The 18,789-nt window shown below is 37.2% G+C and overlaps 1 protein-coding gene across 1 annotated transcript in view; it reads right to left on the reverse strand.

Annotated features, from left to right (window-relative positions):
- Nucleotides 1-2,757: 2,757 nt before the first annotated feature.
- Nucleotides 2,758-18,789, reverse strand: part of LOC121409908 (fibropellin-1-like) — a 30,080-nt gene continuing 14,048 nt past the window's right edge. Inside the window, exons 4-12 of the mRNA XM_041601692.1 lie at nucleotides 11,552-11,709; nucleotides 10,946-11,102; nucleotides 10,074-10,170; nucleotides 7,297-9,673; nucleotides 6,890-6,939; nucleotides 6,399-6,564; nucleotides 4,846-5,020; nucleotides 4,377-4,465; nucleotides 2,758-3,347 (exon numbers count right to left, since the gene is read on the reverse strand). Of these exons, the coding sequence (XP_041457626.1) occupies nucleotides 3,257-3,347; nucleotides 4,377-4,465; nucleotides 4,846-5,020; nucleotides 6,399-6,564; nucleotides 6,890-6,939; nucleotides 7,297-9,673; nucleotides 10,074-10,170; nucleotides 10,946-11,102; nucleotides 11,552-11,709 (3,360 nt within the window). The 3' untranslated portion in view covers nucleotides 2,758-3,256. The remainder of the gene's footprint in view (nucleotides 3,348-4,376; nucleotides 4,466-4,845; nucleotides 5,021-6,398; nucleotides 6,565-6,889; nucleotides 6,940-7,296; nucleotides 9,674-10,073; nucleotides 10,171-10,945; nucleotides 11,103-11,551; nucleotides 11,710-18,789) is intronic.

Consider the following 18,789-nt stretch of genomic DNA (forward strand, 5'->3'; position numbering starts at 1 on the left):
TTTTTTTCTTCTTCTACTACTTCTACTACACTCCTGGAAGTGTAGGAACCACACCCCTATGTGATTTTTTAACGAAAGTGAAGGAAAGATAACGGTGAGAGCAGAACAAAAGGATGGAAAAGATTTGTCTATTGCTTGTACTATTCAATTAAGGGGGGGGGGCATTTTTTAACCTCATCTCAACCCTCCATCCCACCTGCATCAAAATACCCAAGAGTTCCTTTATAGGCCTATTATTATGTCTAATTATGTGTGATAGACAAAATAAGTATACAAGTCAAAACTAAATGTCATTTTAGAAAATGAAGAAGATAAAGATGGCATAAGCACCATCAAAATTGAAGAGACTGAGAAAACGAGAGAGGAGAGAGTGAATACAAAAGGGAGATATAAAAGGGGTCATGTAAATGAGCAATGGGAAACTGAAAGATGTTGACGATATGATGAGATAATAATGCACAAAAGTTTGATCTAGCAGCTTTATAATAAAATATCGAAGGATCTCCATATTTATTTCTGTAAGATATACACACATCAATATATTTCTCAAAATATGTTAGTAATTCCTTATGTAATTAGAAAATATATTAAGTTTGATACTTTTATTATTGCACATTATATGAAAGTTCCAGAAGTTCTCCAGGATAATTATAAAAAAGGGATATTTACAATATTCACTGTGAGCATGCAAGTTTACCTTAATACTTATATTAGTATAACAATATTTTAATTCTAGCTCATTGCATCAAACTGATTCTAATCAATTCAAACTCATTTTATTTAATCAGGAAACATACTACTGTGCTGTTCAACTTATATTCATTTCACAAGAACCCAGGAGCGAGGTTTCAATTGACAATGTTATTTTAATAAATGAAAAACAATACTTGGATTTAACATGTTCAAGGAATTCAATTTGCGTACACCAATCTTATCTATCTCAGGTAATACCCACAATAATTTCAGTTTGTTCAGAACTCTTACTTTCGAAGTATGAATAAAAAAACACATGCACACCCAGCATTTATGTACAAGCAACAACTTCACAAAAAATGAACAATTCAGTATAATTTTCCCATGTGTTCGATTTGGGGGTCTTCAAATTATCTACAGCAGGATAATGTGAAATAATCATAAATGTTTTGTCTCATCATTCATCTCCAAGTTCATTGTTTTCCATACCTTTCTAATGCTTTAAGTCCCGTATAAAGCATAATAGTTGCACTTCAGATAAAACGTTGTTTTTCAATTTCTGAGTGTTATTGAAATTAAAGGGGAAGTTCACCCTGACAAAAAGTTTATTGTAAAAATAGCAGAAAAAAATAATAAAAAATATTGTCGAAGGTTTGAGAAAAAATCATCAAATAATTAAAAAGTTATTAGAATTTCAATTATTTGCTTTGTGACGTCATATGCGAGCAGCATTCCTACATAGCGAATGGTAAAAAAAATGAATGAAATGTCATTTTCTCAGAAAATTGAAAATGGTTTTCACTGTACCTTTTGTATATCAAAAGACAAATCATTTCACACCCGATCATGAATAGAAAAACAAAATTAAGTCACCAGGAACCATACAAAATTTGAAATTCATGCATTTTATATTACATGACACATGGGGCAGTTGCTCGTTTATGACGTCACAATTCCAAAACTTTGAACTCTAATAAATTTCTTACTCTTTAACGGATTTTCCTCAAACCTTCACCAATATTTGTTACTATTTTTACAACAAAGTTTTCTTCAGGGTGAACTTCCCCTTCAAGTCATTAGATTATTCTGTAATATTCTATGATCACGTAGGGGGATTGGGGAACAAACTAGAAAATCCAGTAATCAAAAGCATATATTCCTGTAATGGCGCTGTCACACCTTGGCGTTTTAGACAGCGTATGCCCGACGTATGAGGAATTTGGCGAATACGCTGGCGTATGTCGAATACGTTACGGGTAAGTTTTGCATACGTTAAGAGTACGCTAAAACACGCTGGTATACGTCGTCATACGGCGAGGTCGTCGAAAATTTTAAGCATATATTCCTGTAATGGCGCTGTCACACCTTGGCGTTTTAGACAGCGTATGCCCGACGTATGAGGAATTTTTCGACGTATGCCAGCGTATGGCTCATACGTTCTGCATACGCGGGCAATAAGTTGTAGGCAAGTTACGCGATCGTTGATACACGTTGACACACGTTACTCGTAAGTTACTCATAAGTCGATGTACGTCGAGATAATGTCCAGCGTACCCTAAAACTTACTTCTAACCTATGAGTAACGTGCTTTGAACGTAGGTGTAACTTAACTCCAACGTATATTGACGTAAGAAGACGTGCTCCGGACGACCACAAAACTTACTGAACGTGTTTATAACTTACAGCTACCGTATAATGACGTATTGACAACGTTTATAGGAATTAGTATATAGAGGTGGTGTTCACAGGAGGAACCCATCAGAACTCATGAAGACTTCATGGTGAACAGATGCCCATGCCATTCGAGAGACACGTGTTCGTCAGCGATACGCTGCCGCGCGCTATGCGTAAGTTAGGCTATCGTAGGGCATAAGTTGTGTACGCCAGCAATACGCTAAGCATTCGTTAGAATACGTTACTTATGCTTATAAGTTAACGAAGCGTTCGATATAAGTTACTAATACGTTATGTATACGTCCAACTCGTTATGAATACGCTAAGTATACGCCCAGAGTTGAAAAAAAAAATCAAAGTTCAGCGTATGCCGACGTTTTAGAGAAATTTTGATACGTCGGGCATACGCTGTCTAAAACGCCAAGGTGTGACAGCGCCATTAGGAAACAAAGATTAAGCTACAGGCACAAGACCAGAGGGAAAAGTGCATGTTTATTTAGAAGAATGTGCACTCTGCCCTCCCCCCCATGGAGGGCCCTATAATTTGTATTCAGGAATGAATTATTTTCCCCCATCCGTGCTTTTGTTTTACTAATCAGAAGTTGTTAGGAGTCAAATAGAATAATTAGGGAGGGGGAACTGGAAACTCTCCCTTTAAATTCGATCATTTGCCCTCCATGATTCCAACATTCCTCGATCTTTCCCTGAGTGTGCTTGACACTTGGGATTTCATGTCCTGTTAACCCATGAGAATTCTGAAAGGCGCAATCTAAGGGCATAAAGGGTGAGTTTTCTTGCCAACTTTGTATTAAGTGCTGCTCAAAACTGAAGGATAGCATAACATGTTCATTAATTAAATCAAACTACTTTTTTAAAAGTTCCTTGAAGATCATTTCTTTTCTGCAGTCTTCTCTTGTGGGATGTTTAAAAGTCGTTTCCATTTTCCCATTCTGCTTTCCCCTTCACATGCCGGATATCGCCTGGAGAGAGGGAACAGAGGGAGAAATTGGAACACCGTGAGGTTAAGAAGTAGTTTTCACTTTTGAAGCAACATCATTTAATTACAATATAAACAAAACTTAGATTCCCATAAGATTTCTCCTTACCAACAGAAACGACAAGCAGATTATAAGTACAGACAACAAATTCCATGAGCCTGTGATGTGACTTTAACTACCTTAAATCGAACGTCTACTTTCAGGTGTAATTTAGTTTTAGACTCGTATTGAAGGCACACAATTAAAATACAAAAAAATTACAGACACTACTTTTTTAAAGCTTGAGCAAAGTCTCCAGAATCCCTTGATCGTAATCAGTAGTTTAACAGCTGTTTGAATATCGGTGTTTGGTAGTTACTGTCAATTAAAATCAAATCCTGACTGAACTTGTATCTATAAATGAATTAAAATGAAAAACGCTAGAAACTATAAAGTTGGATGGAAAAGTTGCTTTCAAGATTTAGCATCATGACCATATAAATATAAAGATTACATTGGTCATTTATGGTTTACCAGTTTCTAGTTTGACTAGTTTCTCCTTTGTAACTAAATAAGTTACAGAAACTATTGCCTATCTGTACAGTAGGCCCAGTTAATGTTTTGTATGCATGGGGCAGGATGTTGATTCCATTTCATGCAATTAATTCATTTAAAGTTTGTGTGTGGGGGGGGGGGGGCATCGTCAGCACGATCAATGGACATTCGTGATGATATGCATTGAATTGTCTCAGAAATAGTGCATAACTTTAAAATACCAAATTTCATTGAATTTTCAGTATTTGCTTTTTAAGTTTTAATCTGTTTAAAAACTGAAATGATAATTTGAAAATGCTTCCCACTCACTATGCTTCGCCAATCCCTCAACTTCATTGCGGAGAAGGGTGTAGAGAGGGTTTAGGAAGAAAGAGATGGGGGGGGGGTAAGGTGGAACAAGCTGGTAATTATTTTTCCTGTACTGTGTAAAGTACAACAATTAGACATACACATAGATAGAAACTATCTATTTCTTACTTGTCCAAGTACCAGATGCCGAATACTGCAGCTGATATTAGTAAGACAAAGAGAAGAAATATGACAAACCAGTTCCGTTCTGACCACGTCTGAAAAGAAAATATACATGGAGATACTTTTGCTTAGTTACATGTTTATGCTTTTTCTTACCGTTAACGTGGATCAAAATGCCAATTATGACAATGGAACCATATTCTTGACCCAGGTTTGATCAGGAGTAAATATCAAATATGACGAATTTGTGTTACCTTGTACTAGTATTCAAGCTAAAGACCTCACAAAATTTACTTGGAAGTATTATAAGGTATTTCTCATGTTTTTTGTTTTTTTTAACAATTATAAATGGAGAATAATTGCATTGTTCAAATGAGTCTACTTCAACTTCAACTTCTAAGAGCAAAAATGCTATGTAATGTATGTCATATGAAAAATGTGACGATTGAATTATGTACTCATTACATTGACTTACCCTGTCTGGATTCTTGAATTCAACCACTACTGGTGTTTCATTAAATATTTTATAAGGACTCATGATAATATCTTGTTCCTCTCTTGAGAGGGTTAATAAGGCAAGTTTTAATGAGTCTTCATTGAAGGTTGAATTGAAGACGCTCATGTTGAATGCAACGGTTGTAAACGGCATTCTGTAATGAACAAGACAAATCAAATAGTAAAACAGTATATCTAATACTTCGGCCAGGAATCCTTTATGAATACAATGAAACACTATCTGTAATTATATCAATCAAGTGGTGGATGAGTTCTAAATATTCCCTCTATGTCTGAAATACTCTTCGAATGAAGTTCCTCATTAGACATTCGATGGCGGTTATTAGAGTAATAGTGATGAACTGATGATGCAGTGGTGCAACTTGAATCAGAAGTTTAAGTCGTCAACACTGGTTTAGATTCAGAAGGTGTAGGGGTGATCTATTGTGTCATCCCCCATTTGAACCATGTGAATCCCACAGGGTCACATATATACACCCATCATCCCATGATCGTCAAGTTTGGTTATAAGAGTGCCATTATAGTTATATGAAGCCATCAAAGTTGTGAACTTTTGAATTTGAAGGCATTAAACACCAAACATCTTGACGTTCTGCTCTGGCACCAGGTAGAGTAAGTTTGAATTACAGTCGTTCGATTGTTTCTGTTGGGAATGGAGGGATGGCATTGAGTTGTTCCTGAAGGTATCCCGAATAGTAGGCAGCTTTCGAACGGTAGTATAGGTGGATTTGAAAACTAGTGCGCTGTGTACCAGTGCTCTCCTTAGTGCATTGCATGCAGATTTTCAGCCTCACCCAATTTAAATCAAAATTTATTCTTGCTCCACTCGTTCTATAGAAAAATAACACAGGTAAATACCATATCAATCTCATATGTTACTAGACTCTTGAGCTTCTGTTTAGATAGACATTCCGTGTCTATTTCACTCCCTATACTAGCGACAGAGAACGAATTATTTGTCTATTGGGCTGAGCTCAGTGAAGTCCAGACGTTTAACGTTTTCATTGTGACAGTTACCATATGGTATTACAAGAGTCATCAGCCAATGAAAATCAATGTTCCATGGTAGTTGCCAAAAATGGCAAAGTCACAATAGTTGTAACTCACAGATCCGCAACTGCAAAACTTTGTGCGTGTATGCCAAGGAGGGACCACTAGTATTTTCATCAATTGCTTCTACTTGTCTCAGCGAGAACCCTGATAAAATTTAGCTTTACCGTCCTCATTTGTTTAGTCTCTTAACAATCTGTACTGATGCTCAGCAATGCGCTGAGGCCCTGTTACAACTGGTAATGTGGCAGCGATGCCTAATGTTGCAATAATGCATTACTTACTCATTGAAATAAATGTTTTGACTTCACATTCCGAAAGATGTGACTGGGCTTACTGTTAGCGCTCTGTTAGGCTAAAAACGTCATGCGCGGCCGGTATTTTGGTAAGGATGTTATATTTTGACTCTTGGAATCATGGGTTTATCGATATTTTGATTACGAGAAATAGTTTATTTCATACCCTGTGATTGATGATGACCCGTTGATGGCATTGACGATATCGATTTCCACCATGATATGGGGTTCTTTTCCTGTAGCAGTGTGGATCAGTTCTGCCAATCGTTTCTCAATACCAAGTAGTGATGGGTCGATGTGATTTTCAAGTGTCACTTCAGTAATTGTGTTAGCTGCAAGTCGTAATGTGCAATATAAAGACAAGTGAAATTAACCTTAAAATGTTGCTCTTTTTATAACACACCTGCTAGGCAGTGCCCTGCAAAACATTATCATGCGTGCACAATGGACGATACAAGTTTTTTGTCAGTTTCATTTTTGCACGAATCTTGAATGAGTAAAATCATGGAGGTCGAATCGGAGGCAACCAGTTTAACAGGAATTTTAACGTATCCATTGAAATTTACCTCTATTGAGAAAAGGCCATGCTAAAGATGTGAAAATTTAACCTCTCTTTTGATGGATATATCACAGTGACTGCAAATTTTATGTACTTACCAAACGAAATCTCACAATTTTCTCCCACGAAGTCACCGGGACAAATACATCTATTTCAGAAATACAAAGAGAGGGAAGCATATTCCTCATGAATACTAACTTTCATGTTAAGGAAGTGAGGGGTGATGAAATGGTAGAACATATTTTATCAAAAGAAAACAAAAAGAATTTCATTTGTCTATTTTTCTGTTAGATATGTTTCTGTCTTTGTCGTGTATTTCATTTCTCTAACAATTGTAATTACTATCTATATGCAACTGTAAATGCCTGAATCACGTTTTAATTCATCTGGGCTTAGAAATCTGCCCCTCAAAATGGGGTAAAATTAAGTGTACAATTAAAAAAATTTTGTCGTCTATTATAAATGTTTATGTTTAATATCTACCCATAAAGAGATGGGGGTGTACCTTTTTCCTTCTGACGTGAATATGCAGGTGGCCCCATTCTCACACGGCATTGACCCACATGGGTCTTCGGTAGTTGTTGGTGGTGGAATTGTGGTTGGAGCTATGTTCGAGCATTCATAGGTCCCGATAAGATTTTTACAATATGGAGTTTCAGGTGGACAAGGCTCGATCATTAAATTGCACTCATCGATGTCTTCTTCGCAGAAAATCCCCGTATAACCCTCGGTACACATGCAAGAATAGCCATTCAACGCATCTCTGCAACCTGCGCCATTTTTACACTTGTGATTCACGCATTCATTGATATTTTCCTCACAGTGTTTCCCCCGGAATCCAGAACGACAGTAGCAAAAGAACTTGCCAACGCCATCTATGCATCTGCCGTTGTTTTGACAAGTTTGACGGCTACATTCATTGATATTAAATTCGCAGTGAGGGCCTTCATATCCTGGTTGACAACTACATCTGTAACCATTTAAACGATTGACACAATGTCCATCGTTCAAGCAAGGGTTACTTAGACATTCATTGACTTCAGTCTCACAGTAGCTGCCGAAGTATCCGTCAATACAGTCACACCGGAACGCATTTATCATATCGACACAGGTGGACAATCCACGACAAGGATTTGAAGCACATTCATTGATGTTGACTTCACAGTTGTATCCTTCGTACCCGATCAAACATTCGCATCTGTAACTGTCGACCCCATCAATGCATCTTGCATTATTGATGCAAGGTCTGCTTGTGCATTCATCAATGTTCGTTTCACAGAGAATACCTTCAAATCCAGGTGCACAGTGACAGGTAAATCCGTGGATTCCATCCTCGCACGTAGCTCCATTCTGACACTGACCAGTAGAGCATTCGTTGATGTTAATGTGGCAGTCCTTGCCTCCGTAGCCTGCTGGGCAAACGCAAGTGTATCCACTCACACCATCTCGACAGATTCCATTATTTTTGCATGGGCGAGATGCACATTCATTGATATTAATTTCACAATTCTTTCCAGTGAAGCCCTGTATGCAGTGACAAATAAATCGATTAATCCCGTCTAAACACATTCCATTCAAACATGGGTTGCTTGCGCATTCGTTGTTGTCGATCTCACACCGGCGGCCACGGAATCCTGGTCGACAACGGCAGAAGAATCCATTGACAGCGTCAATGCACCGTCCTCCATTCATGCATGGTTCCGTTGAACATTCATTGGCATTGATCTCGCAATGCCGCCCACCCCACCCTGGCCTACATCTACAGAAATATCCGTTGATCTGATCTATACATGAACCTCTGTTAAGACAGGGACTGCTGGCGCATTCGTTGATGTTGGTTGTGCAGTGTTTCCCTTCATACCCAACCATGCACTCACACTCGTAGCCGTCAACTAAGTTACGGCAAATCGCTCCGTTTTTGCAAGGATCACTCGCGCATTCATTGATGTCTCTTCTACAGTTCTTTCCATAGTAACCTGGTCTGCATTCACATGAATATCCATTTACACCATCAATACACTGACCTCCATTCTGACAAGGAGAGCTGAGACATTCATCAGTATTTATCCTGCAAGTTGTTCCTGTGAACCCTGGTGTACATTGGCACTGGAAACCATCAACTTGGTCTGTGCAGGTGGCATTGTTAAAACATGGTAAACTTTCACACTCATCGACGTTGACCTCACACCTGCTTCCACTGTAACCCGCTGGACATCTACATCGAAATTCGTTTATTCGATTCAAGCACCTGCCTCCGTTTAAGCAAGGACTGCTAGCACACTCATCTGATTCCAATTGACAATTCTCTCCAAGATATCCTGGAAGGCACTGGCATTCGTATGAGTCTACCAAGTCAACACACCTTGCTCCGTTTTCGCAAGGGTTGCTTGCACATTCATCAACGTCTTCCTCGCAAAGAAGTCCTCGGAACCCTTCGTTGCAAAGACAGATAAAACCAGCAACCGAATCGATACACTGAGCGCCATTCGCACACGGGCTGCTTGCACATTCATCAAGGTTAACGGAGCAGTCAGGACCACCGAATCCTGTCATACATTCGCAGTGAAAGGATGCTACTCTGTCATAGCATGTTCCTCCATTCCTGCAGGGTTTTAGTATTTTACATTCATCAAATTCATGTTGACAGTTTTCACCATAGAATCCTGCCAGACAATAGCATGAATAGGCATTTCCTTGATCTCGACATAGTGCACCATTTCTGCATGGCGATGATGCACACTCGTCAATGTTCAACTGGCACATGATCCCGGTGTAACCAGGTTGGCATCGGCAGGTGAAGGACGCATAGCCATCAATGCACTGTCCGCCGTGTAGACATTCGACTCCTCTGCAGTCATCAGGATTGTGCTCGCAGTGGGTTCCTGAAAATACATAAATTAATGTCGACAATGACTTACTGAAAACATTTACCTTTCAGGTAGTTAAATTACTTTTACCAGACATGTCGGATGAGACGTTTTGTTTCGGCGGACAATTACTGACATGAATTAGCCTCGGCTGAGCTTTAGGTCAAAGCGCCATGGATGGCATCCGGTAAATGCCTGGAATTACTCGAATGGTCCCAGGTTCCAAGAATGGAATGTAAGGATGTAAGAATGCCAATTATAAGACACTTGCTGTGTGATTGACTTTCTTGGAGGGCAATCCCCATTCAAAATTTATCCTCTATTGACTACTTACGCTCAATATAAAGAATAAGAAAGGAGTTGGATGGACGATATACGATATAGCCTATTTTTTGTAGAATCGTAGAACCCTTACCTATTGCTCCGTCCACACATGTACATTCATATCCGTTTTCCAAGTCGACACAAGTACCACCGTTCATACACGGTCGAGATGCACATTCATTTACATTCTGTTCAGAAAACCGAAAAAAGGGGAAAAACAAAGAATTTTAATCAATCGCATACATTGAAAGTGATTCATTTTTTCACCAAAATTGAAGACACAAAGCAGGAATAGACAGATTTTCGTCAGAAAACAGAGAATTTTAAGTCCTGTTGTTTAGGTTTATATCACTGACCATACTAGACTAGCGAATAAACTCCTTCAGGCTACCTGATGATCGCTCCTACCATGGACCTATTACGATAGGTCCATGATCCTACCTATGCGCCATCGCGCCATTTTGTGGTCTTCAATGTTATAAAATTATGCTCAGTAGATTAATGATTGTAATCGATCGAATATACCTTTGGTTGTTGTCGGTGTTGGAAATATGTTTATGCACTCATCATTACACCGACCAAATACATTGAGAATTTAGATCATTAGTCTTTTAAATGTTATTAGCAAAGATATTTTTCCTTTTAATGCTTGAGAGCCCGCTCATAATGAATGGACTTTCTCCACACCCTGGGAGCTTTCCAGCAAGGGATAGCAAATCGCTTTCCCATAATACAAGGCTTTCGTATTTCATTGTTTATCCAAATACAACTGTACCTTCTGGGTAGATGGCGGCAAGTAAACAGAACCCGAATCTGAACAATGATATCATAGACTCTTCTATACTCTAGCATTGACTCTCCTCTGTCATTACAGATCATACACGGTTAGAAATGATAATTTATAGATTTAATATTTTAAGGATAGTCATTGATGGAACCCTCATCATTATTATGCAGACTCACCACATCGCATTCTGGTCCAACCCAACCAGGGAAGCACTCCTTCACGCCAGAAAGGATATTACAACTGTAATGACCCGTTTCTCCAGGATTGCAATATACATCACAACTGCCACCATAGAAATGCTCAGAACAATATACTCTAATCTCCACTTTCGTTCTGAAAAAATGGAAGAAATTCGAGAGAAAAGGCAAAGACATAAATATTGGAGAGAAGAAAAATAGTTATATGTTCGAGGGTGGCGAAGATTTCAACAAAATTTGTGATCTGAAGTTTTTATTACCTGCGGATCTATCACTAAATTGTATTAATTACACGATTTTAGTATTCTTACATGATATTAGTAATATAGGTAAAACTCATTTTGGTTGTTATTATTACTTTATTTATAAACGACAACCAAAAATCATATTGCTTGTACCATGAATACCATGCACTTATTCTAAGCTTGGTTTAAAACGAGACCAGCTGAATCTTTTCAGTTGCACCTTTCTCTTTTAGCGTCATATGAAGAATCAACATCGAAAGGTTTGATTTTATGTCTATTTCTATGTTTTATCAAAGTCCGAGTAATCAGCTTTATATAGAGAAGCCTTATCAATTCTTACTCTGTGTATCCATCACCAGTAAGCGTGTATCTAAAGATTGGCGCTTCGATCAAGTTGATGTCGGGTCGGATGGCGAAATTCCTCGTGTAGAAGTCGACACTGTTTGGTTCATGCCCTAGATCGATATCCCAAACACCGACCTTTACCCTGATACCTCTCTGTCAAGGAAAAAGAAGAAAGACATCGTATTTAAGAATTACAAAGATGGTTATCTCATGGCCACTATCCTATCGGTTTCAAAAACCAGCGGTAGTGATGTCTATCCGTTTGACTTTGTGATGAAGTACCCCCAATCCATCCGCCTTGTCTCAATGATTATGTTCCGTTGTTAAGGAAAAATGCCTAGGAGTTTGTTTCAGGAAAGACTTGCTAACACTGTGTCCCTTTTCCCAGAATCTCACAATACCCTAAAGAGTTCGAAATATGATGTTTACCGTTGAATATCATTTATAAGATCAATCATCGTTATGTGATATATTAATGTCCTTTTCATGATATAAAACTTTATATCCTTTCAATCATTAATAGCAGTTTACCCTAGTTACAAGCTAGACAGATCACCCCTCCCCATGAGGATCATGTGAGACGAGATAAGCCAGAGGACGACAGAGATAACAATCGTTATATAATTATATGAGTGCCATGACATAAGTTTGTATGAAATAAAACAAACGTATTTTTTTTCAAATCAACGAAAAATCACCATGAATTTCGAAATCAGTTCACAAGCCGTTGAGAAAACGTGAATCCTAACAGTGTCGTCTCTCTAATTTTTTAAAAAAGGTCATTTTTTTTTTTTTTGTACCTCTAAACGAGGGATTTATTCATAATTCATCACACATGTTATAATAAATTCAACATCACAATATATTTAACATTTTCTCCGGCAATCTCTTATCTGGCTTCTTCAATTCTTTGTTTGTAATTATTCTATTTTCCATTTCTCTTACAAAAAGGTATTTCAAATATGAATCTCTTCTGTCTATACCATATCTATTTCTATTATGCAATATTTTATGTATACACCAAAAGGCGACTGTCATTGTTATATCTGTGTTTATATCAGTATTGATTTTTAGTAAACAAAAAGTATTCACATGAATTTCGACTTTAAAAGTATACATAACAACACTCTTAACATAAGAAAAGAATTGTTTGTTCAAATCGCATTCAATAAAAGCGTGTATTAAGTCTTCTTTTACATGACAGTGCGGACAATAGTTATCGTCAGAAAGACCCCATTTAAAAAGATTACTTCTAACGGGTAATAAATTGTATAAAAGTTTAAAATTAAATTCTCGTAAACGAAGCTCACCTATACATGTCAAGTTTCTTTTAAACACAGAAGACCAGTAAATATCAGTCTGCAGTATATTTTCCCAAAAGATACAACATCTATTTGTATAATTCGGTGTTAAACAAATTAGATTATAAAAACGTTTACTACTTATGTCACTCGCTGCGACGAGCCTTTCTCCAATTAAAAAAGTAGGAGTTTCAAGAAAGTAATTTAAATCATTTGCTGTCTGTATATTTGTATAAAACTCTTTTAACCACACTTTTGGAATAGCTTTCTTTAACTTTGCATAATCAAATAAAATATTCTGCTTGCCTTTCTTTGTTGTAAGGCGAACTATAATTTTTTCCATAGAAACAAACTGTCCTTCCTCAAAAAGATCCTGTACATAAATAATCCCACTCTTGAACCAATCTTCATAAAACAAAGACTTATTATTCCAAACAATGTTCTTATTATGCCATAATACTTGTTTGTGAATATACATGTTTCTAACAGAACCAGTTTCACATGTAGTATTATTGTTTACATAACTCCATGCTTTTAAGATTTCCAGATAAAAATCAGGTATATGAACACTTCGAAAGTCTAATAAATTACAATCATAATTACAGTGCAACAGAAGATTTAAGCCACCGATACAATTATAAAAGTAATGAGACATATCTTTCCATGGACCATCACTATCATCTAACAGTCTTCCAAGCCATCTTAAACGAAAACTGAGTATTTGTTTGGTGATATCAATCATTCGTAATCCACCTTGGCTATAGTCTTGTGAGAGTGTACATCTTTTTACTTTTTCAACCTTAGAATTCCAAATGAAATTAAAAATTGATCTATTCAGTTTCTTGATATATATTTGCGGAGTCACATCTACTGTCATAAGATGAATTACTTGACTCAAAGCAAGCGATTTTACAACGGTAATTCTTCCGAAAAAAGTTAAACATCTGCTCCTCCAGTTATCTAGGAGTTTCTGTAATTTCGACAATTTGTTTTCCCAACTTATTTTGATTGAATAGTAGAGGTCCGTGGATATAAAATACCCTAAATATTTAACAGGCTCTGTTGTCCAACTAAGATCCAAATCAGAAAGATGCCATCTTTTACTGGTATCCCCAATCCAAAAAACAACAGTCTTGTCTTTATTCAATTTTGGACCTGCAATGTTTCCAAATAAATCTAATTCACTTAATATATTAAGTAACGACGGTTTATCTTTAACGAAGAAAAGAGTGTCATCGGCGTACTGTAAAAGCTTTAAGACGGAAGTGCATCCTTTAAATTCAATACTTTTAATTCCATCATTTTGCCTTATTCTATTTGCCATAAATTCAGCTGCTAATATAAACAAGAGTGCCGATAGGGGGCAGCCTTGACGTATCCCTCTTTTGACAGAGAATGTTTCCGAGATCCAACCATTTACAATGACCGAACTTGTGATATTAGCATAAAGAACCCTTACCCACTTCTGGAAGTAAGGTCCAAAATTCATTTTTTCTAGACAACTGTTTACAAACTGCATATTAATAACATCAAACGCTTTACTGAAGTCTACCAACATGATCGCTCCAGTTTTCTTATTCTTTATTGTATAGTGAATCACATCTTTTACGAGTCGTACATTATGGGCCGCCAGTCGACCTTTAACATAACCAGTTTGATTTGGGTTAACAATCCGAGATATAATTTTTTGTAATCTGCGGGCTAACACAGCTGCTATGACTTTGTAATCACAATTTAAAAGTGTTATGGGTCTCCAATTCTTTAAATTCAGTCTGTCTCCTTTTTTATATAAAAGTGTAATGAGACCTTTCCTCTGAGTGTTTGACATAGTTCCATTACTATAACATTCATTCAGTGCTTCGACAAGCATATGACTAATGTCGGACCAAAACACCTGATAAAATTCGACGGGAATTCCGTCACAACCGGGAGCTTTATTCTTTTGCATGGAGAAAATCGCACGCTTACATTCCGTAATTGTCAGCAAACCTTCACAAGAATTTTTATCATTATCATTCAGATACGGTATATTTTTTGATTGCACATATTCTTCAAAACTATCGTCATTTGTATTTTCATCAGTATATAAAATACTATAAAATTTCATTGTTTCTTTTAAAATATCATTTTCTTTATTGAGTATTCTTTTCCCATCTACTGATCTTATTTGGTTTATACCTTTTCGAGAAACGTTTCTTTTTTCCAAACTTAAGAAATACTTTGAGCTTCTTTCTCCTTCTTCCATCCATTTTACTCTTGCTCGAATACCTGCACCTTTTGATTCAAATTTATAAATATTTTCGAGTTCTTCTTTTACTGATTTATAATTCATTTCTGTTTCAATATCATTCTTTTTTTCATCAATCTGTTTTCCAAGAAAATCCATTCTTTCCTGTAAAAAATCTTTTCTCTCCTTTTTCCTTTCCGTATTTTTACTGCAAAATTTTTGTGTGAATTCACGAACCTTTATTTTCAATAGTTCCCACTTTTCGGAAGAAGTAAAATCTTTAGTTTGAATCTTACATATAATATTACGAATGTTGTCTTGAAAGTTTTCATTTTTCAAAATACTAGTGTTCATTTTCCAATAACCAGGACCTTTATTGTTGTTTTTAATTTTAATCTTAAGCGATATTGCATTATGGTCGGCTCTTATTGCCGGTCTAATATCTGATTTTATTACTCTGGGCTGTACATTTTTGTTTACAAGCCAATAATCTAGTCTTGATGCGATTCGTAGAGATTGGTTTCTCCATGTAAATTGCCTGCATAATGGGTTCATTTTTCTCCAGATATCACAAAGGGAATATTGTTTTAACAGTTTACAAAAATTTCGTGGTTTTTTGTAAAATTTACTGTAAGTACCTTGAACATCACGAGCATTTGATACACAATTCCAGTCTCCACCTAAGATGAGATTAGAATCTGAATAATTCACACCATTCCTAGTAAGAAAAAGTTGTAAATTTCTAAAAAATCTCTCCTTATCCTTTTTTGATGTAGGTCCATATATATTAACAAGAGAATAGTGCATAGTATCAATAACAATTTTCAGAAGCAACATTCTCCCACAATTATTCTGTTTTACAGAAATAACATCAACATCAAATTTTTGATTAAAAAGAACTGCAATTCCTGATGAATGATTCGATCCATGTGAAAAGTAACATGGTCCATGCCATTCATTTCTGATTAAATTCTCTATATCAGTTGTCCAATATGTTTCTTGTATAAAGATTATATCAGCTTTTTGTCGTTGGAACCATCGAAATATGTGTCTTCTCTTTTCTTTATTTCTAAGTCCGCGGACATTAAGACTGATCAAATGACAGACTGACATCTGAAAAATGGATGTAGATGTGTTGAATCGTATTCAAATATGCTCATTTCTTTTTTGATTGTCTTTTGATTCCTTTCTGCTTCCTTTTTTGACTGTTGACGCTTCCAGATCTTAAACGAGGTCGAACAAACTCTGGTGACTCAGCTGAGACATCAGAGAAACGAGAATCAACATGACCATTAGCGTGATGTTGACTTTGCACTGGTGTATCGCTGTAGGAAACTCCAGACGCTTGGTCTTGTAGAGGAGGCGAGTTGTTGCTGAAAAGATCTTGTTGCGGGTTGCGTGTAGCGGAGACGAAACGTGTTATCTTCGATTGTGATGTTGTATCGCTTGATGCTCGATCGCGATTACGGGTGGGTCTTGACGGTTCGCTCTCGTCATCCCCGTCGTTGCTAGAATCGTCGTTCGAAGATTGCGACTCGAAGATGGGAACCACATTTTCCGTGACCTTGCTAACTGCCTCTCGTTCTTTCTGCAAGAATGTCGTGATCATGCTTTGTTGTGCTACATTTGGCGGTTGATTTCGTTTGGTAGATGGTGATGAGGCATCCTGTATTCCGGGTTGAGCAGTGTCGTCACGAGGAGCGGGGGAATGGTCTGGGTCCGTAGTCGTGCAGTCTCTCTGATAGTGGCCAGGTTTGTGACAAAAGCGGCAGATCACTTCATTCTTGCACTTGGAACGGTGATGGCCCCTTTCCAGACAATTCGAACAAACCGTGGTCGAATTGTCGTTGGTGATCTGATTTGGGTGGAACACCCTCGCTTTGAAGGCGCCAAAATTGACAAACCTTGGCAGGGATTGAGAGGGGTTTTCGATGTATAACACTCTGTCCCCGGTTAGACATTCTGTCAGTTTACCATCAACACGAAGTCTTTGCAGTATGATCTTTCCCACTATTTTCAATTTCTTAGCTTGGAATTCATTCAAGATAACATCATCATGAACAGATAATGGCAAATCTTTGATCAGTACTCTGGTTAGATTGCCTTGGCTAGCAGGTAGGTATGGGTTTAGCTCAAAGACAGTGACACATGAGTTTCGCAAGTCTAGACCTTTTGATATGAGGTCAATTCTACTTTTCTGATCCGACAAGTATAACCTCCAAAGTCCTCCTATCTTCTGAATGCCACGTAATTTCGTGAAGGAAAGTGTTTTAGTCAGGGCTTTATACATTTCCTGGCTTGTTACGGCATTGTCCTTGGACAAAGGTATATCACTCTGCTTGATAAAAACAGGCTTACCTTCCGTGTTCATAGCGTGACGTTCATGTTCGTGTGCGCCTGCTTTCGTGGCGCTAGCGTAGGATGAACCTCGGGAAAGCCCACTAGCCGCCATCTTACTACCCAATTGGTTGTAGAAAAGTTCAAAAATATAGGCAATGTAAAGTCCAAATCCTCCAAAACGATAAGATCACAGGTCGACAAAGTGTTTCTGAAAATTATGTAGTCCTTATAAAGAGTATTCGTAGTCCGATTGGTGAGATATCGAGGGATTTTTTTGTGATGAAGTACCCCCAATCCATCCGCCTTGTCTCAATGATTATGTTCCGTTGTTAAGGAAAAATGCCTAGGAGTTTGTTTCAGGAAAGACTTGCTATCACTGTGTCCCTTTTCCCAGAATCTCACAATACCCTAAAGAGTTCGAAATATGATGTTTACCGTTGAATATCATTTATAAGATCAATCATCGTTATGTGATATATTAATGTCCTTTTCATGATATAAAACTTTATATCCTTTCAATCATTAATAGCAGTTTACCCTAGTTACAAGCTAGACAGATCACCCCTCCCCATGAGGATCATGTGAGACGAGATAAGCCAGAGGACGACAGAGATAACAATCGTTATATAATTATATGAGTGCCATGACATAAGTTTGTATGAAATAAAACAAACGTATTTTTTTTCAAATCAACGAAAAATCACCATGAATTTCGAAATCAGTTCACAAGCCGTTGAGAAAACGTGAATCCTAACAGTGTCGTCTCTCTAATTTTTTAAAAAAGGTCATACTTCATGGTAAGTTATGGTATGACATACGTTCTTCCAGTGAAGTGAGTTTAAAAAAGATGTTATATTTCCCAAACTTATGTAATTTTGAAAAATGCTTCAAACGAATAGAACAGAACCGTGGTAGATACTTATCGTCATGTATTTCACTACCTGACAAATTTGAATGCCTGCCAAATAAGGTTCTTCACACATGGAAGATAAAATCGGCATTATGCGTAATGCGTTGAAAGGTATATGTCAGATTGTATGCCGATTGCTTTTGAAGTGACACCTGAAGAGAGTGTCAAAGAGTTTACTGGCTGCTTGTTGTCCATGTCGTGACGTCTTGTTTTTGTACTGATACAAACAATGCGACTTTCAAATTCTAACTGAGCTCCTTGTCAACCCTGACCATGCATGGATTTTCTATTTGATTTGATTAAGCTACCTAACCAGTTAGCTCTTTGGATTTTTCAAGCACTTACTAAACATCTGAAACATGAATCTAGATCCTGAAAGTTAGTCATGTAGTTCAAATAATATACATCTACATTTGATTTGTCACTTGGATGCCCAAATATAATACGCCGTTTCC

This window comes from Lytechinus variegatus, chromosome 3 (assembly GCF_018143015.1).
Source record: "Lytechinus variegatus isolate NC3 chromosome 3, Lvar_3.0, whole genome shotgun sequence".
Classification (NCBI taxonomy): Eukaryota; Metazoa; Echinodermata; class Echinoidea; order Temnopleuroida; family Toxopneustidae; genus Lytechinus; species Lytechinus variegatus.